Consider the following 17,205-nt stretch of genomic DNA (forward strand, 5'->3'; position numbering starts at 1 on the left):
ACAAAAATAATAAAATAATAATAGGAATTAAAAAAAGTGTAAAGCTGTTTTTTGCTTCACCTTTCTAGAATAAAAACACTCCTCCCCGATAATATAAAATAACAAGAACATTAGTTTTTTTAATTAAAAAAAAACTTTCAACACCAATCCCACGCTTAAAAACCATACACCAGATAATATGTTCATATTACTATTTAAAATAAATTTTAAACACAAGGACATTATTATTAATAATAAAATACATTTTCAACACACACCATCCCAATTCCCAACCATACACCAGATAATATGTTCACTTTAATATTTTAAAATAATATATCCATTCACACACACAAAATCATTCACAACCCTTCACTATTATCATATTTAGTGTGTGCTTGGATACCACTTATTTTGCTAAAAACTAAAAATAATAAAAAATATTTTTTGATTACTGTTCATTAATGAAATCACTGTGTATTTGCCTAATTGCACTGTTCATGTTCCATGAACAGTGCAAGAGGCACTGGATTAAAAAAAACAAAAACAAAAACACAAACGCAAACGCAAACGCAAACGCAAACGCAGAAATTATAATTCCTATCCAAACACGTACTTAATATATGGTGGAGAAGGCTTATGATGGCAGTTGGAGACTGACGTGGAAGCTTGGGTTAATGGCTTTTACCAGCTTGGCCACAACATCTTAAAGGCTTAAGACTAGCCAATTTCATTAAGGCCAAATCTCCATAAATTATAAATAAATAAAAAAAAAATGAAAGGTTTATGCATATCCTTATTAGTTCCAAATTTTGTGTTTGTGAATCCCTCCTAAGGGATAACTCCTTAAATAAAGGAAGATGGTATTTGAATCCCAAGAATTTCATAATAATTCAATCTCCAACTGCCTTATAAATAACTATATCTCTAAACCATGAGTAATTCTTAAGTATTTCTGAAACACGGAGAATAGTTTCTCACATTTATGATGGGATTCACCATAAATTTAAGACGAATGAGCGCAATTTCTCCATACTTCGGAAGTATTTAAGAATTTTTCCTAACTTTAGATGATACGAAAACATCCTTAGCTTTTGAGATATTTTTTTGCACTCGAGTTTGTTACTGACTTAAGCATCAGAGGATTCCCCCGCCTTCTGACAAGGGGTTTTTTTTTTTTTTTTTTTTTTGCTGCAGGTGTTCACATGTTGAGTATAACTATTAATCAAATTGCATCCTCAATATCAATTTTCATGATTTTGAAAGTCACACATATCCATTCTATTGGACAATATTATACAATTTTAAAGAGAAAATAATTTGGTGATATCCTCTTTTAACCTAACAAATAATAATATTAAACAAAATGATAAAATATATACTACAAAACATTATGAAATAAAATTATCTAAATAAAAAAATAAAAAAATAAAATAAGAGTCACCTTCTACAATTAAATTACCCATATAACTACTAATACAGTGAAGAAAAATGGGATTTATTATTTAAAAAAGAATATGTGAAATATATGATTGATCCTTAATATTGGGTTAGGTTTTACTTTAGTCCTTGAAATTTGAAAACTTATTTTTAGTACTAAAATTTCTGCAAATGTATGTATTTTTGTTAACGTAAATAAGCAAATATTCTCTCCATAACATACCGCTGGAAACTTCGTCTTCTTTTTAGAGGAATAATGTTGTAAATTTAATATTAATACACAGTGTCACGTGGCTTTATAAATTTGTGCCACAACAAGATTAATGATAGCAAGGCTATAAATAACTAACTTTGTATGTTTGCAAAATTGTGAAGACTAAAAAAAGAATTTTTAAAATTTCAGGGATTAAGATAGTACTTGATTGAGCTGTGCATTTGTATCAAAACCTCATTTCATCTCTCTTGTGTGTATAATTGTTTTTCAAAAAGAGAAAAGAAAAAATTGTACTTAATCCAAATTTTAGCATTGATAATATATTTTTGCCTAAAAGGAAAGGCAAGAAGACAACATTTGCTTATTTGAGAAAGGAATTGTCTCTATTTCATGATTTAGACTAATATTACAAATTTTAAAGATGAATATAATGCTACATCATTAAAAATTTTAAATGATGTAACATCACATATTTTGTTGAGAACAAACAATTACCAAAATTTAGCCCCAAAATTTCGAGTCTCAACTACTTACTTAAATACATAAAATAAATGAACTCCTTTCATGGTTTAGGTTAATTATTATGAGTCTTAATCTAAAAAAAATTATAAATTTAAAAAATCTTTCCAAAGAATGAATAGAATCTAAAAGTCTACCTAAGATCATGTTATTATAGCTTTAAATGATGTGATCACTATTAAATGCAAGAAATAAGATGTGAATAAAGGGATACATGACTTTTAATTCATACGAAAATTATGTTTTTTCTTTTTCCTTAAAACATATGATACATCAATGAATGCTCGATTGCACAAATAAAGAAAAAATGGAACAAATTCCACCAAATTAAAAGTTGGTATTACAATTTTTTTTTTTTAAAAAGGCTCAACCTTAATCTATGCTTATTGGACAGGCTCTTTAAATTTTTGGTCCAAGTCTTTGAATTTTCACGTGAAGTAGTAGGAATTCCATTTTCCATATTTGGGTAATATAACATGCAATGTGTCGTGAGTGGATTAGAGGACAAGAAAAGCAAGCAAAGAAAGAAAGAAAGACTTAAAAAAAAAAAAAAAAAGTGGAAGTAGAAAAAAACAGGAGGCGCGGCTAAAGGTAAACAAAACAACACCATATAGTTAATACAATACAGAATAGTGAGAGAGAAGAAAAGTAAACGGAAGTAAAGTCAGTGTGTATTTATTTTCTTTGCTTTCTTGCTGGTTTCATAGGTGTTAATGGTGTTGGTGGTGACTGCCAACCAATACTTTTTATATATGCTTCGTACTATCCCAACTCCAAAACTATACTTTTATTTTTATTTTTTTTTATTTAATTTAATTCTCTCAGAACTCTCTCACATTATAAGACTCTCTCTCACAAACCCTCACTCTTCTTCTTCTGCTCTGTTTTGCTCTGTTCACAAAAACAAAAGAAGAAGTTGGAAGTAGAAGAAAGCAAAAGCAGAGATAGAAATGAAGAAGGGGAGCTTAATTCCTAACCTCAAGCTTTCTCTCCCTCCTCCTGATGAGATTTCCTTTTCCAAGTTCCTGTAACTCTCTCTCTCTCTCTCTTCCACTTTGTAAAGTTTGTTTTTTTTTTTGGAAGTCTTTTTTTTTTTTTTTGTTGAGTAATTGGGGTTGTGGAAAATTGGTAGGACTCAAAGCGGAACGTTTATGGTTGACGATCTACTGGTGAATAGAGATGGGGTTCGAATTGTTACTCAAAGCGAAGTTGAAGCTGTAAGATTCATCTATATATTTCAAATTTTCAATTTGGGTTTCTGGAAGTACTTAATTTGAAGAAAATTTTTTATCAGCTTTCAATTGAGAACAACTGGGTCATCTGGTTTAGATCGGTATTTTGAATTATTTATATTTTGTTCTCTGAATTTTAGCTTCTCTATGTTCAAATCAACAACAAAATTTTGAATCTTGAAGTTTGCAGTGTTAGGAGCATTTAGGGGTTTTGGTTTATTGGATCCCAAATAGTTAAAATTTCAGGCTTTAATTGAATTTTCATTCTTTTTTTTTTTTTTAAATTTAAATTGGGAGGCCAAGTTAAGTGATTATAAAAATGCTGAAGACTTTAGCACTGGCTTCTCAAAGCTTGTTGTGCCCCTCTCCGGTGAGAAGTTGTTAGTTGAATATTCAAAACCTTCACAAAGCACTAATAACCCTGTTGAATCCATGGTTATACTAGTTTGTGATAGCTTGAAGCTTTATAATGAAAGGCTGATTTTTTTTGGCTCGTTCTGATTTGTGGAAAGTTACAAAATTTTCATTTAAAACTGAACCTTGCATTGTCTTGTCTTCAAAGGGGACTAGGTGAGCTATAGCTTGCCTAGTTGCCTCAAAGAATTGGTATGCTTTGGTTTTTGTGATACCCCACATGGTTAGAAAGAAATCGATCGGGGCTTGCTTTGGAATATACTTAGTAATCTGACTATTGGGCTAAAGAAAAATGAGATCCACCCACCGAATGTCATTTACTCATTTATTGAAATTTTATCTGCATTTCTAACTCGTCAAATGATGGATTTAATATATGTTATGCCCTGAGTAATTTCCTCCATGATAGGTTTTATAATCTTGACTATGTTCTGACTTCTCTATGTTTTTTTAAGAATACCTTGTAATTTGTTTTATGCGTATGCCTATGTGTTCAGCCACCCCCTATCAAGCCATCAGACGACCAGTTGAGTTTAGCGGATCTAGACACAATTAAAGTGATCGGAAAAGGAAATGGAGGAATTGTGCAATTGGTGCAACACAAATGGACTGGCCAGTTTTTTGCATTGAAGGTAGTGCAAAATTTAACACTATTTTACATTAATCACGCATTTTCTTACTTCATTCTTTTTAAAAAATTTTAGTCATATATCTTCTGATGTGTGCTTTAACAAAGTCAGTGTCTTTATCGTTTTCCTGTAGTTCTAATTTCAAGCAGTATCAATACGACTGTCATAGTTTTATATGTCTCGTCTTCACAAGATAACATATTGAGCATTATCGCAGCTATGGCATTGGGCATCAATAACTTAAAAACCTTGTTTAGTTGGGAGTAGAAGATAGATCAAAGAGTTCTTGAAGCCGTATCTATTTCAGTCATAATCTGACTCTGGTCTTTACATCATTCATCCTCTTTTTTTCGAGTCAAAATATCATCTTTCACTTCTTATTACATTTTGACATTTAAAACCACATTTTTAAGATGAGTGAGGTTGAGAGCTTCTATATGTTTCTACCACCTGATGTAATCCATTTGGATTGCTTTTTAGAAGATATCAGTGCAAGATTATTTTATCAGATTTTAAGGGAAACAATTTGATAGTTCTTATAGTCCTTAAAAGAGCTATTTAGTTTTCCCTCGAAATTTTAACAGGTTAAGTTTCAAATCGTGCTATTAACTCAGGCAAAAAAAATACTTCCATGCGGAATTGTTTATCTCTAAGCTTTCAGATATTCAATCCAACTAGCATTTGTTCACAATTTACTATTTACATATCTCTCCTTGCTTTAACATTAGTTCTTATGAATTCTCCCATATCCAGGTAATTCAAATGAATATTGAGGAGTCTTGTCGCAAGCTAATTGCTCAGGAATTGAAAATAAATCAGTCAGCACAATGTCCGTATGTTGTTGTCTGTTACCAGTCTTTCTATAATAATGGCGTCATTTCAATCATATTAGAGTACATGGATGGTGGATCTCTATTAGATTTTCTGAAAAAGGTCAAAACAATTCCAGAGCCATATCTTGCTGCCATCTGTAAGCAGGTGGGAAATTTGAATATCACATACTTATATGAAATTTTATCTATAGCAAATATTAATTCAAGCATGTAAATTCCTGTTCTTCCTTTTTATTCTTTGATGCAGGTGCTGAAGGGTTTGCTGTATCTTCATCATGAAAAACACATTATCCACAGGGATTTAAAACCTTCTAATTTGTTGATAAATCATAGAGGGGAGGTCAAGATTACTGACTTTGGTGTGAGTGCAATAATGGATAGCACTTCTGGCCAGGCTAATACTTTTCTTGGCACATACAACTATATGTCTGTGAGTAATTTAAGAAATCTTATAAATTTCGTACTTATCTCTTGTTTGTCACTGTTTTCTTTTTGGTAGCTGCTAATAAGTGTCTATTTTGCTATATATGACATTTACCAGTTGTTTATGTGCAATGTGTTTTATAGCCAGAGAGAATTGTTGGAGGCAAATATAACTCCAAAAGTGACATTTGGAGCTTGGGATTAGTATTACTTGAGTGTGCAACAGGCCAGTTCCCATATTCACCATCAGAGCAGAGTGAAGGATGGGCTAACTTTTATGAGCTCATGGAAGCTATTGTCGAGAAACCGCCACCTTCTGCACCTTCTGATCACTTTTCTCAAGAATTCAGCTCATTTATTTCTGCATGGTAAAGATTAAATTTTGCTTGTTTAAGTATTTAAGTTATGAAGAGTCAAATAGACTTCATTATTCTTCATTATAGGTTCAAGATTCATTGGGTGTGTGTGTAACCTACCAATAGTTGGCTAACATATTTGACATCTGGTTGTTTTATTTTTATCCTGTATGTTTGCAACTTCTGATCTCATGAGGTTATATCCCCATCTTGGGGATCTTTTGTTTATTTTAGTGTACAGAAAGAACCAACAGATAGACCGTCAGCACATGAACTTATGGTATGGATAAACCCTGCAATTCTATTCCAGCTTTATAGTTAATGTTGAACAAATAAAGTAGGATGTTTGTTTAGTGATATTCTAAATCTGATGCTATTTTACTCTTTTGAAACACAGACCCACCCTTTCATTGCCATGTATGAAGACTTGGACATTGATCTCTCATCTTACTTCACCAGTGCAGGATCTCCACTTGCAACCCTATAAAACTTGTATGGTATGTCCAAGTCTCGATTTTCAATGCTGAACTTGAAAGCATAAATCTCTTGCTATTCTGTAATAAGTTTATATTTAACCTTTGGTAGAGTTCCCACTTGCAAAAATACTATCATATGAAACTGAGATTTGAAAGTACAGCTTGCCAGAAATTTTGAAGACATGGTGAATGATTTTTAGTATTCAGTGCAACTGAAATAAAGTGGTTTCTTGAGCTTATGCCGGCAGCACTAAGGTAGATCTCTAAAGATTGGCAGTCGGGGTATCGCAATCCAGAAGAGTCGGAATCTGGAGAGAAAATGTATCATAAGGTTGGGTTTTATGTTGACAAGGAAAGGCAGCGTATGTGCAATGATACAAGGAATAGGACTTATTGTTAAACCTATAGAAATAATAATTGTATGAAATTATCCTTGAGGAACTTGCCAAGATTTGTTTAGTTGCCTGCCTAGTGTTGCAAATGCATCAGACTTAGTGTTTGAATATTGCAATTTTACCATGTTCTAGTAACTTTTTTTCATGAATGTGCATTTGCAAACAAACATAAATAAATAAATAAATATATATATATGTATATATATATATATATATATATATATATATATATATATATATATATAGACTCTTCCCCAAACTTTTGGTTTGGTGGTGGGCTAGGATGTCGTACTCATGTCAAACGTAGTTTGAGACACTTCTGCATGTCTCAACCATGTCATTTAAATTTAAAAAAAAAAAAAAATGGACATAGCTGGGACATGAGAACAAGAGGAATTGAATACCATTTCATAAAACAAAAGGAGCATCCATGCTCTGCATAGTACTAGTGCATTTGAAAATTAATAAATATATTTATTCTTTGTTGGTATTCTAAATTCTAAACATTCCTCAATAGTTAAGGATTTTCTTTATTATCCATTATTACTTTTAATTTGATGTACGATACTACATGAAACATAAATGCTTAATAATATATAGAAAATATAAATATAAATATATTTAATAATTATTTAATAGATGAGTTTTGCAATATGCCTGTCCTATTTTTTCAAAAACTGTCATCTGTTACCCATATTTGTGTCCATGCTTCTTAGGTGATGGGTTTTTTTTTTTTTTTTTAGGGTGTTGGAGGGATCATTATTTGTTTAACTCTGAGAGCTTTTCGTACAAACCTTAGTGCAAGCAAAATTTCGGTAGTCTTAACTTGGTTTGGGCTTCGGAAAGATTGTGGTGGAATTTGATTCCTGGACAATTTTCCTACTTGCTGCAAGAAAAAACTAAAACATAGGGCAATTGAATTACAAATTAAGTCCCTGCCTGGACAACAATGTGGCTGTACGAGTATATATTCATATCAAGATGACAATAAAAACTGCAAATACTCGTTATTAATTTATTACCTAAACCAGCTCAGGAAGGAGGTGCATGACAAATCTAATTAAAATGTACTCTGTAGTCTGTATTGCAGCTTTCAGTATACAAAACTGAAAACTCTATCGTATCACGATCAGCCCATGTAAGAATTGAAGGGCTGGACCATATTACTGATCTATTATCTCAAATCTCAAATATTCCAGTAGATAGGTGAACTTCCTATTAGAGTTTTCTCTTAATCTTCCTTTGAGCTTTCAAGTCTACCACTATGACAGTGATGTTGTCTTTACTTCCCTTTTGGAGAGCAAGCCTTGAGAGGTACTCTGCTGCAGCTTGAGCTGCAGGATCAACACCATCATTCCTTTCTGCGGGTAGGGTATTACCATGCTTTTTGTGCCACGCAAGGATCCGCTTTCTTGCAATATCACAAACCTCCTCGTTTGTCATGACATCCCATAAACCATCACTGGCCAAAACCAGGCACTCGTCTTCCTTCGACCGGGGAACAAACATCACTTCTGGATCCGGAATGACCCATGGTTTCATGTAATTATCACCTGAGGACGATAGAGCGAATCAGAAGTCAGATTGATCACCTTCATTGGCATGGAATTAGGACATTTAAATCAAAATGGTATAGCATGTTCTCTATATAAATTAGGAGGATCTCTAGAGGTTTTCTGATTGGGAAGTTAATTAATTAACTCAAACCAAATGTTCTTGTGCATGAATAATAGTTTCAGTGTTAGTGGCAACTAAAATATAGGAAGCTATCAGCTCAGAAAATGCTGGAATAGCCTACATGAAAAGGAACTCTTGTTAAACTGAGCAATGTTATGGCATCAACAAGATGTCATTATGATACTGACACTAAGTATGTGTATGTGGCCATGCATGTGTATACAATGGGATCCCTATATGGTTGTCTTTGGTGCGACGAGATCATTGTTCGCATTCTACAGCTAGTTCATATACTTTTTTTTTGCCAGTCATTCACTCTTACATGTTTATTTCTAGTTTTGAACTCATAATAATAATCAGACAACTAAGATATTTATAGTTGATTTCTTTGATCTAATAGTATAGAGAATGTGACTGACACTAAATATATATTTAGATTTATAATATTTAATTTAAACAATAAAATGGATCAATTTCAAACGAGATGATCATTTTCCTGAGATCAAGGATCAAAGATGCATACCAATGGACCTGGACATTGCAAGAACACCAAAAACACGGGATCCTCTCCATTCTATGACCCTGCCTCCCGCAGCTTCTATCCTTGCAAGTTCATCATCTCTATTTGGCTGAAAACAGCATAAAGGTAACTAGAAAGATTAATATCTCAGGGAGGGACTTTCTTGACCAAGTGCAAAACTGCAAAGACATGCCTTACTTTGTGATCTACTGACAATGGAATAACCAATTTTCCACGAGACAAAACTGCTCTTGAATCCCCACAATTTGCAACTATTAGGTGGGTTGAACACAAAATGGCAACCACAGCAGTAGAACCAACAGTTTCAGGGGCAATAGGTATTTGATTAGCCTCAGAGTTGCTTCCACTGTTGCCACGGTGAACTCCCCCAATCTCTTCATCAACTTTGACAAAACAATTGAGGAAGGCTTTCTTCCACAGCTCCTGACAACTAATCCCAGTACATCCATCGGAGAAACTCGCTTTGGAAATTTCTATCTCCTCAGTCAAAGCCAAATGTAGACGTTCGTGGCAATAATTTGCAACCTATAAAAGTAAAGCCCCTCCAATGAAATCAATAAACTTGAACACATGTATAATCTAATGAGAAATTAGAAGAAAAGTGGGCAGAACCATACCTGACAGCCGCCATGACCATCATAGACACCAAAGAAATGGGCAGTTAAAGGACTTGAATGATGATTCATGCTATTAGGAACATGTTCATCCGACAGCATTCTAGCAGGAATATGCAAGAATCGGGGTACAACCACGACATCATCCTCCATCTGTGGCCTCATTCCACACATGGATGTGAAACCCCAAAGGGGATGGGAATCCAGTTCAAATATATTTTTGCTACTTGCTCTACATATCTTCTTTTCCTGCAGCACCCCAGGCTCAGAAGGAGCAGTAAATAACTTTGGATCAGATCCATTACATCCACTGCCTTCCTTACTCTCAAGATCCAACACCATTGCAAAAGGATCTTGTGCATGCTCCAACTCAACATTTGATTCTTTCAATTTGGACTTGTCAACAAGCTCAAAATTCATCACAGTTGTACTTACCTCAGAACTATTCCCATCTAATGACATGAGCACATCTTCCTGGCTTCTCCAATCAACTGTCCTACAATCAATCTTATCACCTCCATTTTTAGTAACGAAATTTGACACAGTGGTTCCTCCTCCTTCCCTGTTCTCTGCTTCGGCAGATTGTGATACTATACTAATTCTACTTTGTGGAATGTTACTACCACAATCTTCTTTTCCACCTGAAATTGACACATAAGATGGATTTGGCTTTGTTGTAGGTTTTGACAACAAGAAGGTTGTGTTTGCAAGAAACTTGAGCCCATTGATTTCCTTGTGGGTTGTTATCAATGAATCATTACAGATCATATTATCTAGCCTAAATGGAAAGGAAATGGGTGGAGACATCTCCTTCATGATTCCCTTTTGCCTTGTTACAATAAAATTTCAGACTTTCCTAACCCTTTAGAATCACATAAACTACGCTTCTTCTATTCTCATATAGGTTGGATTCAGCGAAACATATGATGGTTTCAGTGTGTATGAATTGACTTGATTGGAAATATCCCTATACTCAACAAAAAGAAAATAAAAGAATTTCCTATAATCTGAGATAAAAATAACCCAGATGCTTGAGCAAAGTGAAGGAGCTAAGGATGAATGAAATTAAAATTGTAAGACAAAAGGATTTGAATTTCCATTTTGTGAGATTCAAAGAATATACTGAAACTACGTGCTAGAAATAGATACCTGTAGACCCTATTAAACCTTTCCAGTTCTGTACGCTTCTCTATTTAACACCATCAACCAGAAGCAGACAAAAGACTAAAATTATGATAAAAAATCGTTCTTTCTACCACTTCAACCAACCCTTTGATCCATCGACAAAAAAAAAAAAAAAAAAAGTGAACCTAATCAGACAGTGAAGCCTAGAAAAAACTTTTCCCAGCATCTAACAAACCCAAGAAAAAGATAAGAAACAATCAAAACAAGATAGTGAAGCCTAGAAAAAACACAGGTCCAAATAAGTTACCTGAATTTGAGGCAACCCATTTTAGTTACTTTCATGTTTCAACTAAAACACCTTCTATTAATCTTAGTGCAACAAAAAAACAAAAAACAAGTCACCACCTACTTTGTCATTCACATCTCTAGAGACCTCTCATTCTAGAGTTTCTCAAAACAGTATTAACTCAACTATCAAGTATCAAGAATATACTAGTATTTGCTGAAACATTATCAACGTATACTTTCCAAAAACAATGAAACACAGACTAAAGCAAGAATGGATGTGTGAGTTGCTTTGCTTACTGTTTCAAAATACTGATATTAAAGCATGAAAAAGAAGTGGACAAAGACAAGAGGAGGAACCTTCTCATAAAACATACAAATTACGATTACTTTTTTTCTTTTCTTTTTTAAAAGATTTTTTTTTTCTTTTTTTTGGTAAAAGATATTATTATTTTTTAAATCATACAAATCACGAATTCACGATTACGTTAGACTATTATATAAAATAAAATAAAATAAATAAATAAAAAACCAGAAATAATACACGTGTCCAACAGACAGTCATATCTTTGTTAGAAAAATAAAGTAGTTAACCCTTGTTGGCACATTTTAATTAGACAGATGTGAACCCAATCAACCATGCACAAGGGGACTTTTAAAAGAAAGGAAAAAAATCTTCGAGCAAATAATTTAAGTAACTAGATGATGTAATACGTGATGCGCGGGCAATTTTACAATTTTATTTGAAATCATTTTTATGTATATTAAGATCTACATATAATACTTACTTTATGATATAATATTTATGTTTGCCTACAATATTGATGAATCTTTGAAAACTTTATTTTCTTAATTCATATTTTATTTTTAAAAAAAATTGTATAACATTATAAGACTATAACATATTATAATATTTACCGTTAAAAATATATTTTATTTTTAAACTGATTAAATGATTTTGAAATCTTTAAATAAGAATTTAAAGCATAAAATGCTTTTATATCCTAAAATTATATAAATTTAAACAACCTCCTAAACACTTCCTTAATCACTCTATTCTCACAACTAAATATGGAAACCTTAGATTCTCAAAAAAAAAAAAAAAAAAATATATATATATATATATATATATATATATATATATATATATATATATATATATATATATATATATATATATATACATATGGAAACCTTAATCACAAAATCCAATTCATTATCTCAATGAAATTGAGGGAATCATTTTTAAGTATCAACATAAAGAGAACATGATTAAATAAAAAAAAATTTTGCTAAAAACACATTCAATTATCAAAATTTAATTGTCTTTAGTTAGGTTTCTGTATACTTTTTTTTAAAAAAAAGCAAAAAATACTTTGAAATCATCATTGATTTTTATTTTTATCACTATGGCTTATATCAAAGAAAATAGCATTAAAAAAAATAAAAAAAAACTACAAAGAAACATACAAATTATGAGTTCTAACATTTAAAAAAAAAAAAAAAAGCTAACTTCATAAATAATCAATTAGAAATTTTCTTTTTCTTTTTTCTTTAGTACTAAAACTAAATATATTTATGACTTTTCCAAAAAAAATATCCCAAACACCTAAAGACTGAAAGCGAATCACAGCTTTCACAAAATCCTCAACGTCCAACTTCAATATCAAAACCGTAAGCTACCATTACTAAATAAAAAACGCAACCCCCCTTTCCTTAGTCATAATCTACTCATATAGATTATGATCAAATGGTACTGCAATGTTGGAGTTATGTAGGTATCGTTGAAAGGTTGAAGGTAAATGACATCGTTTTTTTTTTTTCTAAGTGCATATTTAAGATGGGGTTGCATGAAAGGCTGTGGGCATATGTATATATAAAGGAGTAGAAGTTAAAAGGTTGAATGGAAATGTAAATAATTTTTTTTGTGTGAGAGAGAGGAAAAGGCTTGAAATAATAAACCAAATGAAATAAATAGTAGTCTCAAAACATTGAATAAAAAATGTAACAAAAAGTAGTCTTGAAACATTGAATCAAAGAAAATAAAGAGTATTTATTTTTAAATTTATTCTTATCTCTAATGTGTTTTAAGAGTATTTTTAATTATTTTCATAGAGTATGCCACATGGCAGAACCTCATGCCCTCTCTCATGAGGTCTCTACTTTTATATAATATATATATATATATATATATATATATATATATATATATATATATATAATATATTGATATTGATGATTAGTTCCCCAATTATATTGAATCATATTATTTATTGATTAATGTAACACAATTATATGCATATAATATTGTCTTATTAGCCTTTGTAATTTCTTATTTATGGTTACTATTTTTTAAGATTATATGGTTGAATTTAATGGAAGAATCTAAAATATTACACATTAATTATTTATTGTCTTTTCTGATGAATAAAAATCTAACAACCTCAATAAAAGATTTGGCTTTATTTTTCTTTGAGGTTCCTTCCATCATAATGGCAAAACAAAATTCAGCTAAACAGGTATATTCCATGACAATCACAGTTATTCTTATTTTTTATATATATATTTAGATCAATTATACTAGTACATCTTACATGATTAAAATTTAATACTTATTTTTCAGATTTATTAATTTTAATTACATGAATCAAGAATAATCTAACGCACTAATTTTCATGGAAGATTCAACCTCCTACGTTAGTGTCATGAGGTTGTGACATCTGTGTAGAATCAATCATAAAACATATCAAATATTATATATGAAAGACAATATAGCATACACGGGGGAGACCTTAAAGCATCCACAATGGTTTTTTCAATTCTATCTTATTTTACCATCCTAAAAAACTACTTTATCAATTTATACAATACCATTTTACAATACTCCAACATCTCAACTTTTATTTTACAATACTACACATTAAAATAATATAATATAAAATAAAGTAAAAATAATATAAATACATTTCTCACTTCTCTCTCTGATCTCTATTTCTCTTTCTCTCTCAACCACCCACCTCCGCTGAGCAAAATCCAACCAAAATCAAAATCCACCACCCTAAAGCAATGCCACCACCATCAAACCAAAACCAAACGATCAAACTCATTCAAAAAAAATCACCATCGGAGCCACAACCCTAAAGCAACGCCACCACATCAAACCAAAACCGATCAACAGATCCACCGATTCAAACTCACCAATCAACCGATCCAAACCCACCATCAACTGATCCCAGCCCACTAATCCAAACCTAGCCCACCGATCCAACCTCCAAACCCAACCCGCCAATCCAAACCCAGCCTACCAATCCACGCCGATCCAACCTCCAAAATCCAAAACTCAACACCAGTGCAAGCTTTGAACGAGAGAGATGTGAGAGAGGGAGTGAGGAGGGAGGAGTTGTAACTTGTGAGAGAGAGAGAGAGGAAGTGAGAGTTAGAATGAGAGAGAGATGAGAGACCGTGGAGAGAGAAAACACATAAAATATTAATATATTTTTTATCATTGAACTACAATGCGATCGCACGGTAGCACAATTGTATTTTTTATTTTTTATTATTATTATTTTTTACAATAGTTACATTTTACAACATCTAATGGAGTGGGCATTTTAGGCTTGAATTGTAAAATAGGCCTACATTTTAGATTTGCCTAATTCGTTGCTGATGCTACAAGATAGTTTGATTTTTTTTTTTTTTTAATGAAAGATATTTTCAATTTTTAAAATGTAATGCAGAAAATATCTGAGACAGGTAGAGATTCAAAAGTCACTGTCAATATGTTTTGAAATTCAGGGAGTCGATGACCAAAGTGACGTGATAAAGTAAGAGTGGGAGTTTTTGGGGAGATGAACAAAATGTATCATTTGTTTTTGATCTTGTTGTAACAAGTGTGTAGTACGACTTTTAAGCCTCGTTTATTCCCTCAAAAGATAGGCCGTTTTGATGGGATAAGTACCGTAAGCTCTTATGAGTCTTACTTCCCCTCCCCTGTGTGTTAACTTCTAATCTAACTAAACTTTCTCAAAAAAAAAAAAAAAAAAAAAAACTTCCCAAGTAAAAAGAAAACTATCTTTTGTGATTCTTTTCCTCACAAATTTTCATGCTAAAAAGCCTGCACCAACCTCAATCCTCTTGTTTCTCGCCACATGTTCAACCAACCTTTTTGCTTGGTTTTCTTAACCCAAACATTATCCAACAGATCGAGGTCTTAAAAAGTCTAGTCACAACTCACAACAAAATTTTACAGTATTTTCAATGATAGAAAAAGTTATTGAATGTATTAAAGGTGCTGATTTAAAAAATATTTTTAAAAAATTTTTATAGAAATTTTTTAATATATTTTTTAATTTTTTTATATTTTCTAAGAAGTGATGTTATAATTTTTTTTAAATAATTTACTAATAATTACTCTAAGAGTATCTGTTAATATGACATTTTATGATATCTTTGTTTTTAAGTTATAAGCATTTGTATCTGAGTTTGTAAAATTAAAATTTTAAAGAAAAAAAAAACTTATTTTAAGTTTTTAACACCCTAAAATGCTTATTTACCTACCTTAACATGCATTATTTTATAACTCATGCTACATCTTATTTCTTATTTTTCACATCAATACTATTAATTTAATTACTCTCTCTCTCTCTCTCTCTCATTCAACACTTTCTCTTCCACAACAACCAACAAATTCATTCGCCAAAAACCACAAAACTCAAAAAACCCACCACCACCAGCAACAAAACCTTGCAAACTTACCATCATAGCAACTACCATACCCACAACCACCATGACCCAAACCTAAATCGAAACAAATCGCAACTACCGTGACATAGCCATATACCCATCCACAACCACTGCGACCCAAACCGAAACAAACCACATACCCTAACCACAACCATGACCCAAACCCAACGATCTCCAACACAAACACAAATCTCCACCACGACCCACAACCTCCTCCACAAATGCCAATCTTCATGCAAATTTGAGAGAGAAAAAGAGTCCAAGATTAATTAAGAGAGAGAGAGAGAGAGGGAGGGAGTAAAAACCAAATTATTCAATGACAAAAAAAGTAGGACTTCCTACAGTGAATGAACTCTTACTAGTAAAAGTTCATCGTAGCAAAGTTGTTAAAAGTTAGTACGAAATACAATACAAAAAGATGGAGTAGGAACCTACAATGAAATATAATAGCACTACAACTCTACAAGAGTAATAAGAAGTGAAGAACAATAAGGTGTTATGGGATGTGAGCATCCTAACTATAGATTCGACTTCTATCTCAATAAAGATCTTACTGATATAGAGGTTATAAGTTAAACTAAGTCCATCTCAAAGTCCTAAAAGTTTCGTCACCATAGAGTGTGTGAGGCTTATTGTGAGAGAGCGAGCCCTTGACCAGGGATAGACCCAAGAATTCAAGCTAAGGGGGCCGGAGACAAATATATAAAAATCATTGTTTTTTAATATATTAAGATGCAATCATTTACCAACAAAAACAAAAGACACAAAACACTATTGTCTCTTAATAAATTATCTATGAAAAGGGAACTTGACGCTCTTTTAAATCTTCAAAATCATCTATGACTGAATCCAAACTAAATGTCAAAATTATATCCTTTTCAATGTATAACATCAGAGAGTCTGTCAAAAAATCATTTTTCATTTTGTCACGAAGGTTAGTTTTGACAACTTTCATAGCTGAAAATGCACGCTTTGTAGTTGCAATAGAAACCAGAAGAGTAAGCACAAGTCTCACCATTATAAAAACAAGTTTGTAGTGTTCTAAGTTTCCAGTTCTCACTAACCATTGACACAACTCGGATAAACTTTTCAATTTTTTGAGCTTTGGATCCTAAACTACATTATGCTCATAATGATAAAGTTCCTTCTCCAACACTTGTTTGTCATAATCTGTGAAATCTTGTAAATAGAACTTCTTTACCAACAAACAAAGATCACTAATTCTGAAAGAATTTAATGCCTCTCAAGGTTCTAAAGCTAAGCTAAGTCTAAGTAACTCCATTGCATCCTCACTAAACCGATGATTCAGT

The 17,205-nt window shown here is 32.0% G+C and overlaps 2 protein-coding genes across 3 annotated transcripts; one reads left to right on the forward strand and one right to left on the reverse strand.

Moving 5' to 3' along the window:
• The first annotated feature begins 2,776 nt into the window (after window positions 1-2,776).
• On the forward strand, window positions 2,777-7,059 carry LOC142621485 (mitogen-activated protein kinase kinase SIPKK). 2 transcript variants are annotated; one of them, XM_075794740.1, is made up of 9 exons: window positions 2,777-3,179; window positions 3,285-3,369; window positions 4,296-4,430; window positions 5,181-5,405; window positions 5,508-5,690; window positions 5,828-6,051; window positions 6,274-6,319; window positions 6,437-6,536; window positions 6,677-7,059. In XM_075794740.1, exons 1-8 carry the CDS (start codon window positions 3,103-3,105, stop codon window positions 6,524-6,526), a joined length of 1,065 nt encoding a protein of 354 aa, XP_075650855.1. In that variant the 5' UTR covers window positions 2,777-3,102; the 3' UTR covers window positions 6,527-6,536; window positions 6,677-7,059. The 2 variants fall into 2 exon arrangements, with proteins under 2 accessions (XP_075650855.1, XP_075650856.1); XM_075794741.1 differs by having other exon boundaries at window positions 2,865-3,179; window positions 6,625-7,059.
• A 737-nt stretch (window positions 7,060-7,796) lies between these two features.
• On the reverse strand, window positions 7,797-10,867 carry LOC142639296 (protein phosphatase 2C 77). The gene is made up of 4 exons (XM_075813501.1): window positions 9,746-10,867; window positions 9,306-9,653; window positions 9,111-9,216; window positions 7,797-8,463 (listed from the first exon to the last, which is right to left on the reverse strand). Exons 1-4 carry the CDS (start codon window positions 10,556-10,558, stop codon window positions 8,129-8,131), a joined length of 1,602 nt encoding a protein of 533 aa, XP_075669616.1. The 5' UTR covers window positions 10,559-10,867; the 3' UTR covers window positions 7,797-8,128.
• Window positions 10,868-17,205: the final 6,338 nt, after the last annotated feature.

Source organism: Castanea sativa, chromosome 1 (genome assembly GCF_040712315.1).
Source record: "Castanea sativa cultivar Marrone di Chiusa Pesio chromosome 1, ASM4071231v1".
NCBI classification, from domain to species: Eukaryota; Viridiplantae; Streptophyta; class Magnoliopsida; order Fagales; family Fagaceae; genus Castanea; species Castanea sativa.

Excerpts from the sequence above, each read along its gene's own strand:
- LOC142621485 (XM_075794740.1), top strand. The coding sequence starts at position 3,103 with ATGAAGAAGGGGAGCTTAATTCCTAACCTCAAGCTTTCTCTCCCTCCT. Across the intron at positions 3,370-4,295 it reads CTCAAAGCGAAGTTGAAGCT|CCACCCCCTATCAAGCCATC; the intron begins GTAAGATTCATC and ends CTATGTGTTCAG. Across the intron at positions 6,052-6,273 it reads AGCTCATTTATTTCTGCATG|TGTACAGAAAGAACCAACAG; the intron begins GTAAAGATTAAA and ends TGTTTATTTTAG.
- LOC142639296 (XM_075813501.1), bottom strand. The coding sequence starts at position 10,558 with ATGAAGGAGATGTCTCCACCCATTTCCTTTCCATTTAGGCTAGATAAT. Across the intron at positions 9,654-9,745 it reads ATGGTCATGGCGGCTGTCAG|GTTGCAAATTATTGCCACGA; the intron begins GTATGGTTCTGC and ends TTACTTTTATAG. Across the intron at positions 8,464-9,110 it reads TGCAATGTCCAGGTCCATTG|GTGATAATTACATGAAACCA; the intron begins GTATGCATCTTT and ends TATCGTCCTCAG.